Source organism: Haliotis rufescens, unplaced genomic scaffold (genome assembly GCF_023055435.1).
Source record: "Haliotis rufescens isolate VD_foot unplaced genomic scaffold, xgHalRufe1.0.p SCAF_10, whole genome shotgun sequence".
NCBI classification, from domain to species: domain Eukaryota; kingdom Metazoa; phylum Mollusca; class Gastropoda; order Lepetellida; family Haliotidae; genus Haliotis; species Haliotis rufescens.
In genome coordinates this window covers 17,424,873-17,445,618 of record NW_025963780.1, presented here as the reverse complement: position 1 = coordinate 17,445,618, position 20,746 = coordinate 17,424,873, and the positions used below count along the sequence as shown (strand labels likewise).

Here is a 20,746-nt window from a genome sequence, read left to right as displayed (position 1 = left end):
TTCTTGACTGGGTGCCGCCATTTTGTTTGAAGCAAATGCAATTGATATGAGAGGTGGAATCTGATGGGTCAATAGGAGGGACATAGAAAGGACATGACTCGTCATAGACACTGGTGGCGCTACGATCCAGACTGAAAATTCCTGCCTAGTTCGGCAAGGTTGGAAACTGGACTTTTATAGTCAGTAAACGCCCTTGCCTCGGGGAGATGGGGTCACATGTACTCACCAAGTGCGTAATTGTCTTCTGAAATCTTTTTAATCCAGAAGTCCATTTTCTCTATATGTTTTCTATCATCACTGTTAGAGCCACCTTATGAGCCTATGTATTCGCTACTCTTTTGCAAGCTTCCAAGCCATGGCCACGGCAGCCAGAGTGTCGGAGTAACATACAATGTCTCTTCACTCACTCACGACTATAGTTTGAATACGATTACTCTGAGACAACTCTGAGATTAAATCGTTGAGAACCTGCCCACAATAGCTAGACTACTCGCACATAGACAACACTCAATCCTCACATTTAACTAAGCCGCTGACGGACCAGACAGTTACTGCACCCGTTAAAAGCGTTTAAAGTCTACCTTACAGCCAGGATTTAACTATCAAGATCAGCTTCCTGGAACTCCATAGAACACATCGTATCAAACTGTCAATGGGTTCGCATAGCATGTTCACAAACTTTCTATTTATGTGATATCCAACCACACATGGGAGGCCTATATTAACTGGGACAACTGGACCACCGATGACAGCCCATGCTATAGTGCTATAGGGGCGAGGATTCCAGTTGACTACAAATTAGACCTTTGATCATATGTCGACCAAGATGAGCAGGTTCTTGGTCAACGGTTGGACTCACATTATAAGATCTGTTAGTGATCGACGGGTCTTCGGTATTGACGCCAATTTGAATGTTATCAAAGCTGATTGTGTCATCAGAGAACCTGAAATGACGTTATAACAGGAAATGACGTTAAACCGGAAGTGACGAAATCCCTCCCACTTCTCCAACATATAGGCATCTAGGATGTTTTGTTATTGAAAGGAAGTGACGTTTTCCGCCATTCGCATGCGCAGATGCTGTGGACTGTAGAAAATCTCCCTCAAGACCATGAGAAACCTAACTGTGAAGAGGAGAGTCTGTGGCAAATCTTAAAGTTTCATGGTGTAAGATCAGCCAAAAGGCAGGATTTATGGCCTGAGGTAATAGAGGTAGTTTTCTTAGAATTATCCACAATGATAACTATTGTTGGACTTCACCACCTCAAGCATTTATTACATGTTCATATACAGACAGCACTAACATATTTATTCTTTTCCTATGAGATGACGTTCAGAGGGTAAACAATCCCACAACATAACTTCTGACAATCATTTACGTATGCCTTAATAGAGATACGGTATTTTCACGTCTTGTTATTTATTAACTCGACCCTTGTCTACGGTGTGATGAAATTGTCTGTCTAGTACGTGGTGAAATTGAAGGTAATTACGGACCCATCTGTTGGTACGTACATACTGACACCTGCAATATAAAAACACCATGGTCAGTTTACATGTGGATCAATCCTTCTCCATGCAATATGTGTGGCATATGCATGCATACATGCATGCATGTGTTCATACAAAACGCACGTGCACACACACACACACACGCACACAAACATTCCTACTTACATGCTAGCATGCTCACCTGAAGGTGTAGGTATCCCTTTGTCCAGGATCTGCCAGTAAGTCTTGTCCTCGGTGGTTCCGGCTAATTTATTCATGCTCATAATAAAAAACCCAATCACCGCATCTGACGTAAAATACTCAGCTGTGAAACTGAACAACAACAGAGATTACATTATGGAACCTTTTCATTTCACCTTCATCAATCTATTTTGTTTTGATTATCACATAGACATTATCTTTTCAATGCGTTTTGGCATACAAACCATGTAGGAAGAAGTACAAACTGGCACATAACTTCAGACTTCAGATAACATGTGAGTAACTTAGAAAGTGAATCACAAAGGAGTCTCAATGAAGAGGTATACCAGCACTGATAAGGCTGAATCTCACATATTGAATCTGGCGCAGAAGTTGTTGTTTGGCGGAGAAGGTGTTATTCTAGGGATGGGTGTTGTTTGACAGAGAATATGTTGTTTAAGTAACAGATGATGTCTGAAAGAGGTGTATGACAGGACGCTGTTGTCTGAGGAAGAAGGTGGTGTCTTGCAGAGAAGGTTGTGTTTGACAGATAAGGTGTTGTCTGAGGACGGAGGTGGTGTCTGAGAGAGAAGGTGGTGTCCGAATAGGAAGGTGGTGCCTTACAGAGATAGTGGTGTATCAAATAAATATAACTTGTCAATGCAAGAGAATAGCCAGTCTCGATTGTCCGCCGAAACAGAGCTGTGAAAACTATATGAATGGACCATTGACAATCTGTGAAGACACCAGGTGTTCGCGAAAAGGGTTAGCATGTCCTGCCCTACCGGTAGTACCCGCCATTCACACAATTTGCATAAAAAGTTCATTGTCGGATGCTGCGCAGCAGTACTCCGGCCATACGACTGAGGTTTGTAAACAATAGTGACACAATAGTGCATTTACTGATTTCGTAGAAACTAATCAAAACGATCTAATAAATTTGGAATTACGTCTGCCGTGTACAAGTGCAGAAAATCAGATGCTTTGAAGTTGTAATATAACAGAAATGTATTCGTTTTGCAACACAGTGTCTCGGCCTAAACAGTCAGTTTATAGTTGGCTCAACAATGATAAAAGCTACTGGGCTTATGATGAAACTCTTCAGTCCACCAGGAGAAACATCGACCCAATTCAAATAAATATAAATTGTCAATGCAAAAGAATAACCAGTCCAGAGTATCCGCCGAAACAAAGTAAAATTTGGCGTAAAGGGCAAAATAGCTGTAAACAGTCTATGAATGGACCATTGACAATGAATGTGTTGTCCGATGAACAAGGTGACGTCTGACAGAGAATGTGTTGTCAGACTGGGAACGTGTACCCTGACTGACGAAAAAGAAGCTGGCAAGACAGAGAAGATTGGCGATTGACATAGAAAGGTTAGTGGGCAACTGAGAAAGTGTTTTGTGACTGACAAGGCAGTAGCTCAGAAGGAAGATTGTATATGAAGGAGGATAAGTAACTGTGAGTCACATAACTTTTAATAAAAACAAATTTAATCTAATGTCCACGAAGACATCTCCTTGATTAAACGATCGTGAGGCACGTCGCACAATTTGGATGTGTGCATGTTTGTTGGGAGCATGAAACTTACACACGCTTTTTTACCAGCACACAACGCTAATTTAGCTATGAGTTTCACTTATAACATTTTCGTTTAACCGTAAATAACGCTTACGCAATACCACGGCTTGCTGAAAATCAACGTCTACGCGCCGTGGGTATGCAGCAAACAAGAATGGCGTAAAAAGAATTTGCCAGGCATTTTAATGTTCATCGAAACACAAAAGTATCTCTTTGGAGATGTTGTCTACAGCAGGGCAACACTCATGACTTGCCACCTTGCCTCAGCATCTGAGGTTCTGAAGACAAGATTTGGCCTGGGGTAGATGGTTGTTCACAGATGAGTCCAGATTTCATTTGAACAGTTATGGTGGTCGTTGAAGGATCTTCAGGCTTCCAGGAGTACGTTTTATCGACGCGTACATTACTCAACGTCGTCAGTCTGGGAGTGGAAGTGTAATGGTATGGGGTGGCATCACCACTCATGGGAGAACACAACTCATCATTGTATATGGCAAATTGAATACCGGTACACTACCGGAGCGACATCGAGATCATGTTCTACCCTCTGAGCAAGTGCATGGACGTAACGTCACGTGTTTTAGCATGATAATGCCCGCCCATATGTTGCACGTGTGATAACAGACTTTTTGGGGCATCATTACATTACATGGCCGGCTGTTTCGGAAGAACTCTTCCCCACATGTCTGGGATATGAGATAGAAATACGCCAACGACAGCACCAGAACCAGCGGTAACGGTAACACAGTTGGGCCAATCTTTGGTTGACATTTGGCTGTTGTCAGTCATGTGGTGTCTCCAATGCGCCGTCGCTGCCTCGCCTGTAGCAACGCAAATGGTGGTCACACATGAAATTGACAATGTTAATTGTGTTGTTACACCTACCCTATTTTAGGGCGTGCCTCCCTGTCTAATGTTATCAGGTATGAATTTTGTCAATGAATTTGTTATCATGAAACATGGATCGGAAGAAAGACCAAATATTATGTTGTTCTTTATTTACGTCACCATTCTATGTGGAAAACAGTTACTTTTTCCCCGTTAGAATATTTTACAGGGGAGTGTATGTCTTACTGAAGAGGTTGTAGCTGACAGAAACGTTTGTTTGACAGAAGTGGTATATGACATAAAATCAGCGTCCTACAGAAAGGATGTTTTGACAGAGTGGTGTCTGACAGAGAAGTATTTTTGACAGAAGAAGGCATGTGTGACAGAAGAAGGTGGAGTCTGACAGAAACGTGTTACCTATGGTGTTGTGTGACAGAAGAAGGTGGAGTCTGACAGAAACGTGTTACCTATGGTGTCGTGTGACAGAAGAAGGGGGAGTCTGACAGAAACGAGTTACCTTTGGTGTTGTGTGACAGAAGAAGGTGGAGTCTGACAGAAACGTGTTACCTATGGTGTTGTGTGACAGAAGAAGGTGGAGTCTGACAGAAACGTGTTACCTTTGGTGTTGTGTGACAGAAGAAGGTGGAGTCTGACAGAAACGTGTTACCTTTGGTGTTGTGTGACATTAAAAAGGTGGAGTCTGACTGAAACGTGTTACCTTTGGTGCTGTGTGACAGAAGAAGGTGGAGTCTGACAGGAACGTGTTACCCAAGGTGTTGTGTGATAGATGAAGGTGTTGTGTGATAGGAGAAGGTGTTGTCTGACTAAAACCTCTTACCTATGGTGTTGAGTGACAGAAGAAGGTGGAGTCTGACAGAAACGTGTTACCTTTGGTGTTGTGTGACATTAAAAAGGTGGAGTCTGACTGAAACGTGTTACCTTTGGTGCTGTGTGACAGAAGAAGGTGGAGTCTGACAGGAACGTGTTACCCAAGGTGTTGTGTGATAGATGAAGGTGTTGTGTGATAGGAGAAGGTGTTGTCTGACTAAAACCTCTTACCTATGGTGTTGAGTGACAGAAGAAGGTGGAGTCTGACAGAAACGTGTTACCTTTGGTGTTGTGTGACAGAAAAAGGTGGAGTCTGACTGAAACGCGTTACCTTTGGTGCTGTGTGACAGAAGAAGGTGGAGTCTGACAGGAACGTGTTACCCAAGGTGTTGTGTGATAGATGAAGGTGTTGTGTGATAGGATAAGGGGTTGTCTGACTAAAACCTGTTACCTATGGTGTTGTGTGACAGATGAAGGTGGAGTCTGACAGAAACGTGTTACCTATGGTGTTGTGTGACAGAAGAAGGTGGAGTCTGACAGGAACGTGTTACCCAAGGTGTTGTGTGATAGATGAAGGTGTTGTGTGATAGGAGAAGGTGTTGTCTGACTAAAACATGTTACCTATGGTGTTGTGTGACAGAAGAAAATGGAGTCTGACAGAAACGTGTTACCTATGGTGTTGTGTGACAGATGAAGGTGGAGTCTGACAGAAACGTGTTACCTAGGGTGTTGTGTGATAGATGAAGGTGGAGTCTGACAGAAACGTGTTACCTTTGGTGTTGTGTGACAGAAGAAGGTGGAGTCTGACAGAAACGTGTTACCTATGGTGTCGTGTGACAGAAGAAGGGGGAGTCTGACAGAAACGAGTTACCTTTGGTGTTGTGTGACAGAAGAAGGTGGAGTCTGACAGAAACGTGTTACCTATGGTGTTGTGTGACAGAAGAAGGTGGAGTCTGACAGAAACGTGTTACCTTTGGTGTTGTGTGACAGAAGAAGGTGGAGTCTGACAGAAACGTGTTACCTTTGGTGTTGTGTGACATTAAAAAGGTGGAGTCTGACTGAAACGTGTTACCTTTGGTGCTGTGTGACAGAAGAAGGTGGAGTCTGACAGGAACGTGTTACCCAAGGTGTTGTGTGATAGATGAAGGTGTTGTGTGATAGGAGAAGGTGTTGTCTGACTAAAACCTCTTACCTATGGTGTTGAGTGACAGAAGAAGGTGGAGTCTGACAGAAACGTGTTACCTTTGGTGTTGTGTGACATTAAAAAGGTGGAGTCTGACTGAAACGTGTTACCTTTGGTGCTGTGTGACAGAAGAAGGTGGAGTCTGACAGGAACGTGTTACCCAAGGTGTTGTGTGATAGATGAAGGTGTTGTGTGATAGGAGAAGGTGTTGTCTGACTAAAACCTCTTACCTATGGTGTTGAGTGACAGAAGAAGGTGGAGTCTGACAGAAACGTGTTACCTTTGGTGTTGTGTGACAGAAAAAGGTGGAGTCTGACTGAAACGCGTTACCTTTGGTGCTGTGTGACAGAAGAAGGTGGAGTCTGACAGGAACGTGTTACCCAAGGTGTTGTGTGATAGATGAAGGTGTTGTGTGATAGGATAAGGGGTTGTCTGACTAAAACCTGTTACCTATGGTGTTGTGTGACAGATGAAGGTGGAGTCTGACAGAAACGTGTTACCTATGGTGTTGTGTGACAGAAGAAGGTGGAGTCTGACAGGAACGTGTTACCCAAGGTGTTGTGTGATAGATGAAGGTGTTGTGTGATAGGAGAAGGTGTTGTCTGACTAAAACATGTTACCTATGGTGTTGTGTGACAGAAGAAAATGGAGTCTGACAGAAACGTGTTACCTATGGTGTTGTGTGACAGATGAAGGTGGAGTCTGACAGAAACGTGTTACCTAGGGTGTTGTGTGATAGATGAAGGTGGAGTCTGACAGAAACGTGTTACCTTTGGTGTTGTGTGACAGAAGAAGGTGGAGTCTGACAGAAACGTGTTACCTATGGTGTTGTGTGACAGAAGAAGGTGGAGTCTGACAGAAACGTGTTACCTTTGATGTTGTGTGACAGAAGAAGGTGGAGTCTGACAGGAACGTGTTACCCAAGGTGTTGTGTGATAGATGAAGGTGTTGTGTGATAGGAGAAGGTGTTGTCTGACTAAAACGTGTTACCTATGGTGTTGTGTGACAGAAGAAGGTGGAGTCTGACAGGAACGTGTTACCCAAGGTGTTGTGTTATTGATGAAGGTGTTGTGTGATAGGAGAAGGTGTTGTCTGACTAAAACGTGTTACCTATGGTGTTGTGTGACAGAAGAAGGTGGAGTCTGACAGAAACGTGTTACCTTTGGTGCTGTGTGATACAAGAAGGTGGAGTCTGACAGAAACGTGTTACCTATGGTGTTGTGTGACAGAAGAAGGTGGAGTCTGACAGAAACGTGTTACCTATGGTGTTGTGTGACAGAAGAATGTGAGGTTTGACAGAAACGTGTTACCTATTGTGTTGTGTGACAGAAGAAGGCATGTGTGACAGAAGAAGGTGGAGTCTGACAGAAACGTGTTACCTTTGGTGTTGTGTGATAGGATATGGTGTTGTCTGACCAAAACGTGTTACCAGTGGTGTTGGGTGACAGAAGAATGTGAGGTTTGACAAAAACGTGTTACCTATGATGTTGTGTGACAGATGAAGGTGGAGTCTGAGAGGAACGTGTTACCTTTTGTGTTGTGTGACAGAAGAAGGTGGAGTCTGACAGAAACGTGTTACCTTTGGTGTTGTGTGACAGAAGAAGGTGGAGTCTGACAGAAACGTGTTACCTTTGGTGCTGTGTGACAGAAGAAGGTGGAGTCTGACGGGAACGTGTTACCTATGGTGCTGTGTGACAGAAGAATGTGGAGTTTGACAGAAACGTGTTACCTATGGTGTTTTGTGATAGATGAAGATGGTGTGTGTCAGAAGAAGGTGGAGTCAGACAGGAACGTGTTACCTCTGGTGTTTTTATGACAGAAGAATGTGAGGTTTGGCAGAAACGTGTTACCTAAGATGTTGTGTGACAGATGAAAAGGTGGCGTCTTGACAGAAACGTGTTACCTATGGTGTTGTGTGACAGAAGAAGGCATGTGTGACAGCAGAAGGTGGAGTCTGACAGAAACGTGTTACCTATGGTGTTGTGTGACAGATGAAGGTGGAGTTTGACAGAAACGTGTTACCTATGGTGTTGTGTGATAGATAAAGGTGTTGTGTGACAGATGAAGGTGGAGTCTGACAGAAACGTGTTACCTTTGGTGTTGTGTGACAGAAGAAGGTGGAGTCTGACAGAAACGTGTTTCCTTTTGTGTTGTGTGACAGAAGAAGGTGGAGTCTGACAGAAACGTGTTACCTATGGTGTTCTGTGACAGAAGAAGGTGGAGTCTGACAGAAACGTGTTACCTTTGGTGCTGTGTGACAGAAGAAGGTGGAGTCTAACAGGAACGTGTTACCTATGGTGCTGTGTGACAGAAGAATGTGGAGTTTGACAGAAACGTGTTACCTATGGTGTTGTGTGATAGATGAAGATGGTGTGTGTCAGAAGAAGGTGGAGTCAGACAGGAACGTGTTACCTCTGGTGTTTTTATGACAGAAGAATGTGAGGTTTGACAGAAACGTGTTACCTATGGTGTTGTGTGACAGAAGAAAGTGGTGTCTGACAGAAACGTGTTACCTATGGTGCTGTGTGACAGAAGAAGGTGGAGTCTGACAGAAACGTGTTACCTTTGGTGCTGTGTGACAGAAGAAGGTGGAGTCTGACAGCAACGTGTTACGTATGGTGCTGTGTGACAGAAGAATGTGGAGTTTGACAGGAACGTGTTACCTATGGTGTTTTTATGACAGAAGAATGTGAGGTTTGACAGAAACGTGTTACCTAAGATGTTGTTTGACAGATGAAGGTGGAGTCTGACAGAAACGTGTTACCTAGGGTGTTGTGTGATAGATGAAGGTGGAGTCTGACAGAAACGTGTTAACTTTGGTGTTGTGTGACAGAAACGTGTTACCTATGGTGTTGTGTGACAGAAGAAGGCATGTGTGACAGAAGAAGGTGGAGTCTGACAGAAACGTGTTACCTATAGTGTTGTGTGACAGAAGAAGGTGGAGTCTGACAGAAACGTGTTACCTAGGGTGTTGTGTGACAGAAGAAGGTGGAGTTTGACAGAAACGTGTTACCTATGGTGTTGTGTGATAGATGAAGGTGTTGTGTGACAGATGAAGTTGGAGTCTGACAGAAACGTGTTACGTAGGGTGTTGTGTGACAGAAGAAGGTGGAGTTTGACAGAAACGTGTTACCTAGGGTGTTGTGTGACAGAAGAAGGTGGAGTTTGACAGAAACGTGTTACCTATGGTGTTGTGTGATAGATGAAGGTGTTGTGTGACAGATGAAGTTGGAGTCTGACAGAAACGTGTTACCTAGGGTGTTGTGTGATAGATGAAGGTGGAGTCTGACAGAAACGTGTTACCTATGGTGTTTTGTGACAGAAGAAGGTGGAGTTTGACAGAAACGTGTTACGTATGGTGTTGTGTGATAGATGAAGGTGTTGTGTGACAGATGAAGGTGGAGTCTGACAGAAACGTGTTACCTAGGGTGTTGTGTGACAGAAGAAGGTGGAGTTTGACAGAAACGTGTTACCTATGATGTTGTGTGATAGATGAAGGTGTTGTGTGACAGATGAAGGTGGAGTCTGACAGAAACGTGTTACCTATGGTGTTGTGTGATAGATGAAGGTGGAGTCTGACAGAAACGTGTTACCTTTTGTGTTGTGTGACAGAAAAAGGTGGAGTCTGACAGAAACGTGTTACCTAGGGTGTTGTGTGACAGAAGAAGGTGGAGTTTGACAGAAACGTGTTACCTATGGTGTTGTGTGATAGATGAAGGTGTTGTGTGACAGAAGAAGGTGGAGTTTGACAGAAACGTGTTACCTATGGTGTTGTGTGATAGATGAAGGTGTTGTGTGACAGATGAAGGTGGAGTCTGACAGAAACGTGTTACCTAGGGTGTTGTGTGACAGAAGAAGGTGGAGTCTGACAGGAACGTGTTACCTTTGGTGCTGTGTGATAGATGAAGGTGTTGTGTGACAGATGAAGGTGGAGTCTGACAGAAACGTGTTACCTATGGTGTTGTGTGATAGATGAAGGTGGAGTCTGACAGAAACGTGTTACCTTTTGTGTTGTGTGACAGAAAAAGGTGGAGTCTGACAGAAACGTGTTACCTAGGGTGTTGTGTGACAGAAGAAGGTGGAGTTTGACAGAAACGTGTTACCTATGGTGTTGTGTGATAGATGAAGGTGTTGTGTGACAGAAGAAGGAGGAGTTTGACAGAAACGTGTTACCTATGGTGTTGTGTGATAGATGAAGGTGTTGTGTGACAGATGAAGGTGGAGTCTGACAGAAACGTGTTACCTAGGGTGTTGTGTGACAGAAGAAGGTGGAGTCTGACAGGAACGTGTTACCTTTGGTGCTGTGTGATAGATGAAGGTGTTGTGTGACAGATGAAGGTGGAGTCTGACAGAAACGTGTTACCTAGGGAGTTGTGTGATTGATGAAGGTGGAGTCTGACAGAAACGTGTTACCTTTGGTGCTGTGTGATAGATGAAGGTGTTGTGTGACAGATGAAGGTGGAGTCTGACAGAAACGTGTTACCTTTTGTGTTGTGTGACAGAAAAAGGTGGAGTCTGACAGAAACGTGTTACCTAGGGTGTTGTGTGACAGAAGAAGGTGGAGTTTGACAGAAACGTGTTACCTATGGTGTTGTGTGATAGATGAAGGTGTTGCGTGACAGAAGAAGGTGGAGTTTGACAGAAACGTGTTACCTATGGTGTTGTGTGATAGATGAAGGTGTTGTGTGACAGATGAAGGTGGAGTCTGACAGAAACGTGTTACCTAGGGTGTTGTGTGACAGAAGAAGGTGGAGTCTGACAGGAACGTGTTACCTTTGGTGCTGTGTGATAGATGAAGGTGTTGTGTGACAGATGAAGGTGGAGTCTGACAGAAACGTGTTACCTAGGGAGTTGTGTGATTGATGAAGGTGGAGTCTGACAGAAACGTGTTACCTTTGGTGCTGTGTGATAGATGAAGGTGTTGTGTGACAGATGAAGGTGGAGTCTGACAGAAACGTGTTACCTTTTGTGTTGTGTGACAGAAAAAGGTGGAGTCTGACAGAAACGTGTTACCTAGGGTGTTGTGTGACAGAAGAAGGTGGAGTTTGACAGAAACGTGTTACCTATGGTGTTGTGTGATAGATGAAGGTGCTGTGTGACAGAAGAAGGTGGAGTTTGACACAAACGTGTTACCTATGGTGTTGTGTGATAGATGAAGGTGTTGTGTGACAGATGAAGGTGGAGTCTGACAGAAACGTGTTACCTAGGGTGTTGTGTGACAGAAGAAGGTGGAGTCTGACAGGAACGTGTTACCTTTGGTGCTGTGTGATAGATGAAGGTGTTGTGTGACAGATGAAGGTGGAGTCTGACAGAAACGTGTTACCTAGGGAGTTGTGTGATTGATGAAGGTGTTGTATGACAGATGAAGCTGTTGTCTGATAAAGAAGGTGTTGAGTGACAGATGAAGGTGTTGTCTGATAGAGAAGATGGAGTCTCACGGAGACAGCACCATGTGTTGTGGGACGGAAGAAGATGTTATGTGACAGAGAATGTGTTGAAAAAGGGAGAATGTGTTGTCGGACAGAGAAAGATTGTTTCTGACAGAGAAATTAGAGTTTGACAACAGGCAAAGTCTGAAATAAGAAGTGTCATCTGGCAAAGGAGTTGTGATGGCTGACAGAGAAGGTGGAGTCTGACACTGGACTGGGAAAAGAGGATTGAGGAGGACGTGCGTTGGGGAGTCATCTTACTGAAAATATTGGTCGTAGATGGCGGCTTCCTGGAGGAAGTAGATAAGCTCTCTCTGAGCCATCTCAAGCTCGATATAGGACTTGAATGTCGGCGGCTTGAGGCTGTTGTCCACCTCCATAGTAACAGTGATATCAGGACCGCACATGCAACAAGGACAGTTATCTGAAACATCCCTGAAAGATAACAATTAATTAATGGAATCATGTTTTACATGTACTTTTGTATTCAGTTTTGAAATACTAAAATTATCAAACTTATCTTACAAATTAACTTTGTACCGCCACATATTGAACTTTTTAAAATCTGCATTAAAGAGTCTCTTGCTTTGCTTTTTTCAGATTAGTATTATTCATTGAGAAAATAATAGATAAACAAACTTTTCTGTAGCGTCACTTGTATAATATCAACTTTCGAAATTAACCGTACTATTTGACAACAACAACACAAAATTATTCATTGATAGTGTGCCTAAATGTACCCTTTATAATGTCCATGAATATGTGCCAATGAAAATGAGTACATATACACCTGCCCGATTGGTCCAAATAATGTATCGGCAAATCGCTGGAGCTGGTATGTTTGATGAGACAAAAGAAGTTTTCGATCATTTCAACAAGGCATGCATTGCTCAGGAATGAGTCGAACAATTTCTTTTCAACAGCAAATTCTTTTCGAAACTTCAAGCATGTCAAGCAAACACTCCTTTTGTTCAATCACAGACAAAATTACACCCACTCCATTCAAAATACCAAATAGTCACTTCCTTTCAATCTACTAAGTGGGAGAGTGTGTACTTACTGCTTGGACGTCAGTGCAAGTGCCAGTGCCACGCAGGCCAGCAAACACACACACGATAGTGTACTCATAGTTCTTGTCTGCAACCTAGAAGGAACAAAATAACACTGCTTGAAATGGTACATTTTCATGTGTGACCTCATGCTTGGAATTGTTGGATTCTGTGCACATAGGCGACATCACCCATAGAAAATTATATTGAGATGTGCAAATAATATTGAATGTATGCTCTCAAGATGAATTATTTCCACGTATTCCAAACGGTGCTGAAACATACGGGAATGAATTAATTTTGTGTTTTCAGTTTCATATAGATTGAAATTAATGGAAAAAAGACCATGTCTCAACTAATTCCATTTGCTACATGATCCCATAGGGTTGGAAAGGGATGCAAATGGCAGGATTATTTCCATTTACTCAAAACCGTTATGAAATGGTAGTGGGAATGTTTGTCAGTCATACACTATATCTCTAGAGTTCCAGACGTTTGAAAATACATTGGACATACGTTAGTAATATCGATAGTGTGTATATACATTGTAACGTGATATCTAACCCCAGTGCCGGGTTAATAGCTCATTACCGAATGGCCCATGACGTAGACAGGTGAGGTGAAATCGGGTTTGACGTCGCGTCCAAGATTATTGCAATTCTATAGCGACGTGCACGTGTGTGTGTGTGTGTGTGTGTGTGTGTGTGTGTGTGTGTGTGTGTGTGTGTGTGTGTGTGTGTGTGTGTGTGTGTGTGTGTGTGTGTGTGTGTGTGTGTGTGTGTGTGTGTGTGTGTGTGTGTGTGTGCCGGACTGATGCCGATTTATAGTGCTAGCCCACTGAGATACCATGTCGCAGTTTAACATGAATACCCAAACTGACTCATTAGCCCATTACTGTCGAGCGCTGGGCATGGTAACAACAAGTACCGTCTTTTAATGTCTTTTGGAATGACGCGGCAGGGGATCGAACCCCGGACCGTCCGCTATCCGGGCGGACGCTCTACCACGAGACAACGGAGACGGTCCTATGACGTGTAGAGAGCGTTATAGTGGAGATTGTGTGGTAAGACAAAATCCATCGATTTACGAAGCACCAATCTACGCAAATGGGATACAATGACAATCATGCATTAACGAAGTCAGCGAGCCTGTCCACCCGATCCCGTTAGTCGCCTCTTACGATTAGCATGGGTTGATGAAGACCAATTATAACCCGGATCTTTTCGGTTCGTCTATTAATGACACATATAGGGTGAAAAGTGAATGGGTGAGTTGGGCTTTTAACAGTATTCCAGTATTCCAGCCCGAAGTGATGCAGGCCTCAGACCACTTCAGAGAAACCAACGAGCATGGTGCTGACAAACCTAGAAACATAATCGTGGCAAAATGGGATTCGAACCCACAATCACAGGTTTCTGGCGTGCGCAAGGGACGCAACTCTGCACAGCGAATCGCGGCGCCTTACACGACTAGGCCCCCCGTGCCCCCAGGAATGCTACACAATTAATAGATATAGATATGGATCTTAGATAATTAATTGTGTGTTCATACATCCCTTTCTTATAATTATGTTTTCCTGAATAATATTTTGTCTGAATGGAAAATATAAGGTATTTTTCACCTGACTGAGTATTATTGATCCATAGCAGAACGATTGTATACTCGATAAATTGATGACTAATTGAAATATACTTCGCAGGAAACGATCAATAACAATTATAATAAATGTACATTTGTATGTGTATTTACTGTAGGATCGACAACAGCTGAGGAAGTCGCATGTGGTTTTGGCAATTACATAAAGTTGAATTATATTTTACTACATTGGTTGCTCACTCTAAAACAGATTTAAACTGAACTGCATTCATCAATTGATTTCCTTAAGGACATCCACAAATATACTGCTAATATGTTTTCGCACGACTCTTAAGGATATTTGATAAAATTCTGTGTTGTCGTATTTTTTTTCATTTAATAATATCTTTCCAACAACTTAAGGATATTTTCTAAAATTCTACAATTTTTGTATTTCTTCACAAAATTTTTGGTACAGGGTGAATAAAGTGTGTACTTAACCTAAATATTTGAAATGTGTTGATATATTTACAGAATAATACGTGGGTATTCACTTACGAATAAACTATGCCTACATGTTATGAACGTCGTTTTTATGGTTTTTGTTCAATGCTTGTTGCATTCTTTTCAAGCAGAGAGAACATTCTCTGTACACGAACCTGCTTTATTTATATCAACCTACCCTGCATGACATAAGATACCATATTGCAATATAAGTTAGTTTATAAGGAGTAGTCCGTTTCCTGGCTCCATATACCGAACTAATCCTATATCAGGTGTACGATTCACCTACTCACAATGGATAATGGATAAAATAAAGATTATATCATTAAATGGCAGAGGTTTGAAAGTTAAGGCAAAGCGAAAGTGAAATTTCAGATTCTTGAAGAGAAGACGTTCATCAATCAAGGTATGAAACACCAAGTCTACGAAGACTTGGGATGTAAGATATGTTAATTTAGCTCATTTAAAGGTAATTCCAGAGGGGTAGCTATTTTGTGTTCCAAGTACTTAGAGGTGAGATCAAAAGGGGTTTAACGTCGCTTTCGAGATTATTCCACCCATATAGCGACGTGCATGCATCTGTGTGTTGTGAGTGAACGTGTGTGTATGTGTGGCTACTTGTACTAGTCCGGACTAATGCCTGTTTTGTAATGCAAGCCCACTGAGATACCATGCCACAGTTTAACATGAATATCCTACTCAGACAGACTATACCCACTCCGAGCTGACCATTCCTTGTTTTAGCCCCTTAATGTCGAGCACCAGGCAGGGTAACAACAAGTACCGTCTTTTAATGTCTTATGGTTTGACGCGGCTGGGAATCGAACCCTCGACCTACCTCCCTCCGGGCAGACGCTGTACCACTAGACCACGGAGCCGGTCCCAAGTACTTTGACAACAACCGTGTGAAAAGTCGTGATGCTGGAAATATGATTACAACAGAACATCCTGGATACATACAAACTTGCTACTATCAGTATACATGATCCAAATACTGATGAATCTAATTTTCATTATAAACTAGATGTGATGATACACACCCTAAACATGTGTGGTATATGGAGATTTCAATGGGGTTTATGATTATTTTATTAGTACTTATAACTATAAAATCAAAAACAACAATAAATCAAAAGGAGAGGGGGATTAATGCAGCTAAAATATGAAATAGATCTAGTAGATCCATAGCAGGATAGATACCCAAATGACAGATGATATACTCGGCGGCACCCATATCATTAAAACAAGCTCGGTTCAACTTCTCATAATATGATCATACAAAAGCATACTCCCATGGTGACCCACATACTAACTCGTATCATATTCACCTGGGCAAGCGGTGGTACACGAGGGTAGACATTGGGTCAGAGCCTCACTTTCCTCCTGGTAATTTATAACTCACGGGGGATGGTCGGGTAGCCTAATGGTTAAAGTGTTCACTCATCACGCCAAAGACCCGGGTTCTATTCCCGACATGGGTACAATGTTTCCCCAGCCGTGATATAGAACATTGCTAAAAGCGGCGTAAAACCATGCTCACTCACACACTCACTATAACTCATGAATGTAGTCTTACAGACCTGGTGAGCTGTCCATGTCCTTAAAACGAGGACTTATCACTTGTACACCAAACGTTAACATACAAAAGCAGTGTTTAAATAAATTGGTGACAGATTAAACTGTTATCTGTCTTCTCTTCAGTTGCATCTCTCACTCTATCTAGAAGGATACATTAAGGGGCTAAAACAAGGACTGGTCGGCTCGGAGTCAGTATACTGGGGCATGGTATCTCACTGAGCTAGCACTTTAAATCGGCATCAGTCCGGACTAGTACAAGCAGCCACACAAACACCCACACGTACATGCACGTCGCTATACAAGTGCAATAATCTTGGACGCGACGTTAAACCCCATTTCACCTCACCTCAGATCGTCACCGATTATCTCCGACAACGCGTAGGACAATGGAAGTCCTCTGACATGTCCCCAACAGAGATCTATGGGATTTTCAAGGCGGAGAGTGTACACCAGAGACCCAACACACGCCAACGTGGCCCAGCTTAGAGTAGCACTTCAGACGGGCAATACCTAGGGCAACCGTACACTAGTTATTCAACAGAACGCAAATGTCGTGCATGTGGATGTGGACACACAAGATATTGATCCACACACCCGAAATTAATTTTACATACATTTGTGGTAATTATTCCCTCGCTATCAATGCATCAGTTCCCTGATTCTTTGTCGGTAGTATAATCCAATGTATTTTATTGCATATAACATGACACACAACTCATTGATTAGGCTTGTATTTCGCTAAGTAACTATAGGTGCCCATATTATTTCATATATGCCAAACCTGCGTAAATATTTGCAATTATACGATTTCCGGTTGATTTCTGTACCTGAAAATTTAGAGGAAATGTTTCATTTCTAACTGTCCAAATTATTCCAAAATGTATGCAGACACATGTAAATGTCGTTGATTTGGTTTTGTGTCGCTACCCGCTGCCACATAACACACCTGCCATGATAATGGACGGTATGGACACTGAATAGAACCAAATGATTTAGAATAATTGGAACTTTATGCAGTTACATTCACACCAACACTATTCCAAATGAATCAAATCTGCCATGTCTGCTGCTGATATTAAACACTAAGATATAGCCCCCACCCAACGTTTTGCCCTCGTCTCCTTGGCAAATGGTAAAGCCCTAGGTAGACTTTACAAAAACTAAACTGAAGAATTCAGAAACATCCAACTGATCGCCAACAAGAATACACTCGGTTACGAAACACATGACACTTACAAATCTATATTTACAGATGGATCCAATGATGGTGACGTAGTACTGGATATTGAATAATATGTCATAGATTGCCAGACAACAGCTCTAAATATATCAATAACCGGGCCAGTCTGAACATTAACAGTTCATAATATTATCATATTCTATTTCTGATATGTGAACATCCCCTTTTACGTAAAATTGTTGAATTACATAATGATAACATAATTGCCACTGGTAAATATGACATCGTATTTTGTTGGTTACCCAGCCATGTTGGAATCATTGGTAACACAATGGCCGTTGCTGCTGCAAAGAACTCACTCAACAAATCTGTGACGCAACTTCTTATCACATACAGTGATTATGTACCTGTTATTACATGTTAGATCAGAGATCTAATGCAAAAGAAGTGGGACACCAAAGTAGATATCATCAAGTTACATGCAATAAAACCCACTATTGGTTAGACCTACTTGGGTTGTCAGTCCAGATTTGAAGAGGTCATTATGCGACGATGTCGTATTGGTCACGCTCGTCATACACATGGAAATATATTGGCATGGGGATGCTCCATTTTGTATTTTGCCAGTACAAGAGATAATTATTTCAAGGTTTCACCTATTAAGAATCCTTTTAAATCTGTCCCCTTTTATTTCTTGCTTTTTTAAGAAATTGAAATGTTACATAAATTTTGAGAATTTGTATTTCCGATAGTAGAATACGTTTTTCTTAATGTTTGGCTACATTCGCCAAAACCTGAGGGGGTGATGGGAATCCTGCTGGGGTTTATGCAGTAAGTAAAAGTGCTGTAAGTCCCCATGGGCCCTAATATGATGATCTATCTACCTTCAGCTGCTTGCGATCTACATACCGTTTTATATTGTGCTGTTGAATGATAGTTTATTTTAACATGCTCTGAAACCATTTTAAAATAAATATGTGATATTCTAGTCATTAACACACAATGCCACTTTGCCACTTGGCGAAATATAACGAATGTTACATCTGGGATAACACTTTCTTTGTAAAACATCTGTTACATTCTAGTTATTGTGCTGTCATAACATCTGTTACATTCTAGTTATTGTGCTGTCATAACATCTGTTAAATTCTAGTTATTGTGCTGTCATAACATCTGTTAAATTCTAGTTATTGTTCTGTCATAACATCTGTTAAATTCTAGTTATTGTGCTGTCATAACATCTGTTAAATTCTAGTTATTGTTCTGTCATAACACCTGTTAAATTCTAGTTATTGTGTTGTCATAACATCTGTTAAATTCTAGTTATTGTACTGTCCTTCGACGACAGGATTGCATAGTATTACAGTCCAAATATATTTGTTATTAATGTATCATTTTGCCTCGTCAGGATATGGCTGACATTTTACCGATGTGACATTAAATTGCACGCACACAAAATTCCAAACGTCAGGATATTGGCCTTTATCGTGCCGTGTAAGATATAATACGATATATTTTTATGTTTTTATCTAGAACAAATTCTGTTTTTGATATCAACGCGACGTTAAACCCCATTTCACATCACCTCATTTGACTAAAGTATTGCAGCGTTAAAAACCGACTACTGCGATGTAGCTGTAATCTTCCCAAAACTCTCCCACTCTTCAACTTCACAATAAACTACCTTTGCGATCCCTACATGTATTTTTGTGTGTAAATTGAATATATTAATGATACACGGATAATGTAAATACGCCTTACCTGTGCGGTAGATATCGACGTAAAGAGCACGATCCTTTAGGTCGCTTGTCACGGGTAACTGTGATTTATATAGTGACTGTCACGCGTACCGTGACACTTTTTGAAGGGCCACAGTCGTCTATGGTGCCGCAGTCAGTTTATTTTGGGCGCGCCAGAAACCTGTGACTGTGGCTTTGAATCACAAATTCGCCCTGAACATGTTTTTCCGTCACTCTACTGAAAACGTTGGTACATCGTTGTTTTTATGTCAATATAATGAATAACAAATGTTATATATCATTATTTCCTCTTAATTTATGTCGTGGCAGGAATACTTGAAATGAAAATTGTTATCCGCACTCTGACCTACCAGATAGACCACTATATAACAGCTGCACCAGATAGACCACCAATAAACGGGATATGTCAGCTACCCCATATAGTCTACCTAAAGTACAGCTGTGCGGGATTGACCACTATAGACAGCTGCACCAGATAGACCACCAATAAACGGGATATGTCAGCTACCCCATATAGTCTACCTAAAGTACAGCTGTGCGGGATAGACCACTATACACAGCTGCACCAGATAGACCATCAATAAACGGGATATGTCCGCTACCCTATATAGTCTTCCTAAAGTACAGCTGTGCGGGATAGACCACTGTAAACATCTGCACCAGATAGACCACCAATAAACGGGATATGTCAGCTACCCCATATAGTCTACCTAAAGTACAGCTGTGCGGGATAGACCACTATACACAGCTGCACCAGAGAGACCACCAATAAACGGGATATGTCCGCTACCCCATATAGTCTACCTAAAGTACAGCTGTGCGGGATAGACCACTGTAAACATCTGCACAAGATAGACCACCAATAAACGGGATATATCAGCTACCCCATATAGTCTACCTAAAGTACAGCTGTGCGGGATAGACCACTATACACAGCTGCACCAGATAGACCATCAATAAACGGGATATGTCCGCTACCCAACATAGTCTACCTAAAGTACAGCTGTGCGGGATAGACCACTATAGACAGCTGCACCAGATAGACCACCAATATACGGGATATGTCAGCTACCCCATATAGTCTACCTAAAGTACAGCTGTGCGGGATAGACCACTATAAACAGCTGCACCAGAGAGACCACCAATAAACGGGATATGTCGGCTACCCCATATAGTCTACCTAAAGTACAGCTGTGCGGGATAGACCACTATAAACAGCTGCACCAGAGAGACCACCAATAAACGGGATATGTCGGCTACCCCATATAGTCTACCTAAAGTACAGCTGTGCGGGATAGACCACTATACACAGCTGCACCAGAGAGACCATCAATAAACGGGATATGTCCGCTACCCCATATAGTCTACCTAAAGTACAGCTGTGCGGGATAGACCACTATAAACAGCTGCACCAGATAGACCACCAATAAACGGGATATGTCGGCTACCCCATATAGTCTACCTAAAGTACAGCTGTGCGGGATAGACCACTATACACAGCTGCACCAGAGAGACCATCAATAAACGGGATATGTCCGCTACCCCATATAGTCTAC

At 42.2% G+C, this 20,746-nt stretch overlaps 1 protein-coding gene across 3 annotated transcripts; it reads right to left on the bottom strand.

Annotated features, from left to right (window-relative positions):
• Positions 1–148: 148 nt before the first annotated feature.
• Positions 149–19,289, bottom strand: LOC124110713 (cobalamin binding intrinsic factor-like). 3 transcript variants are annotated; one of them, XM_046470062.2, is made up of 7 exons: positions 19,192–19,286; positions 16,597–16,760; positions 15,511–15,593; positions 12,605–12,688; positions 11,806–11,979; positions 1,694–1,824; positions 149–1,525 (listed from the first exon to the last, which is right to left on the bottom strand). In XM_046470062.2, exons 4-7 carry the CDS (start codon positions 12,670–12,672, stop codon positions 1,464–1,466), a joined length of 435 nt encoding a protein of 144 aa, XP_046326018.1. In that variant the 5' UTR covers positions 12,673–12,688; positions 15,511–15,593; positions 16,597–16,760; positions 19,192–19,286; the 3' UTR covers positions 149–1,463. The 3 variants fall into 3 exon arrangements, with proteins under 3 accessions (XP_046326018.1, XP_046326019.1, XP_046326020.1); XM_046470063.2 differs by lacking the exon at positions 16,597–16,760 and having other exon boundaries at positions 19,192–19,263; XM_046470064.2 differs by lacking the exons at positions 15,511–15,593; positions 16,597–16,760 and having other exon boundaries at positions 19,192–19,289.
• Between the last annotated feature and the right edge of the window lie 1,457 nt (positions 19,290–20,746).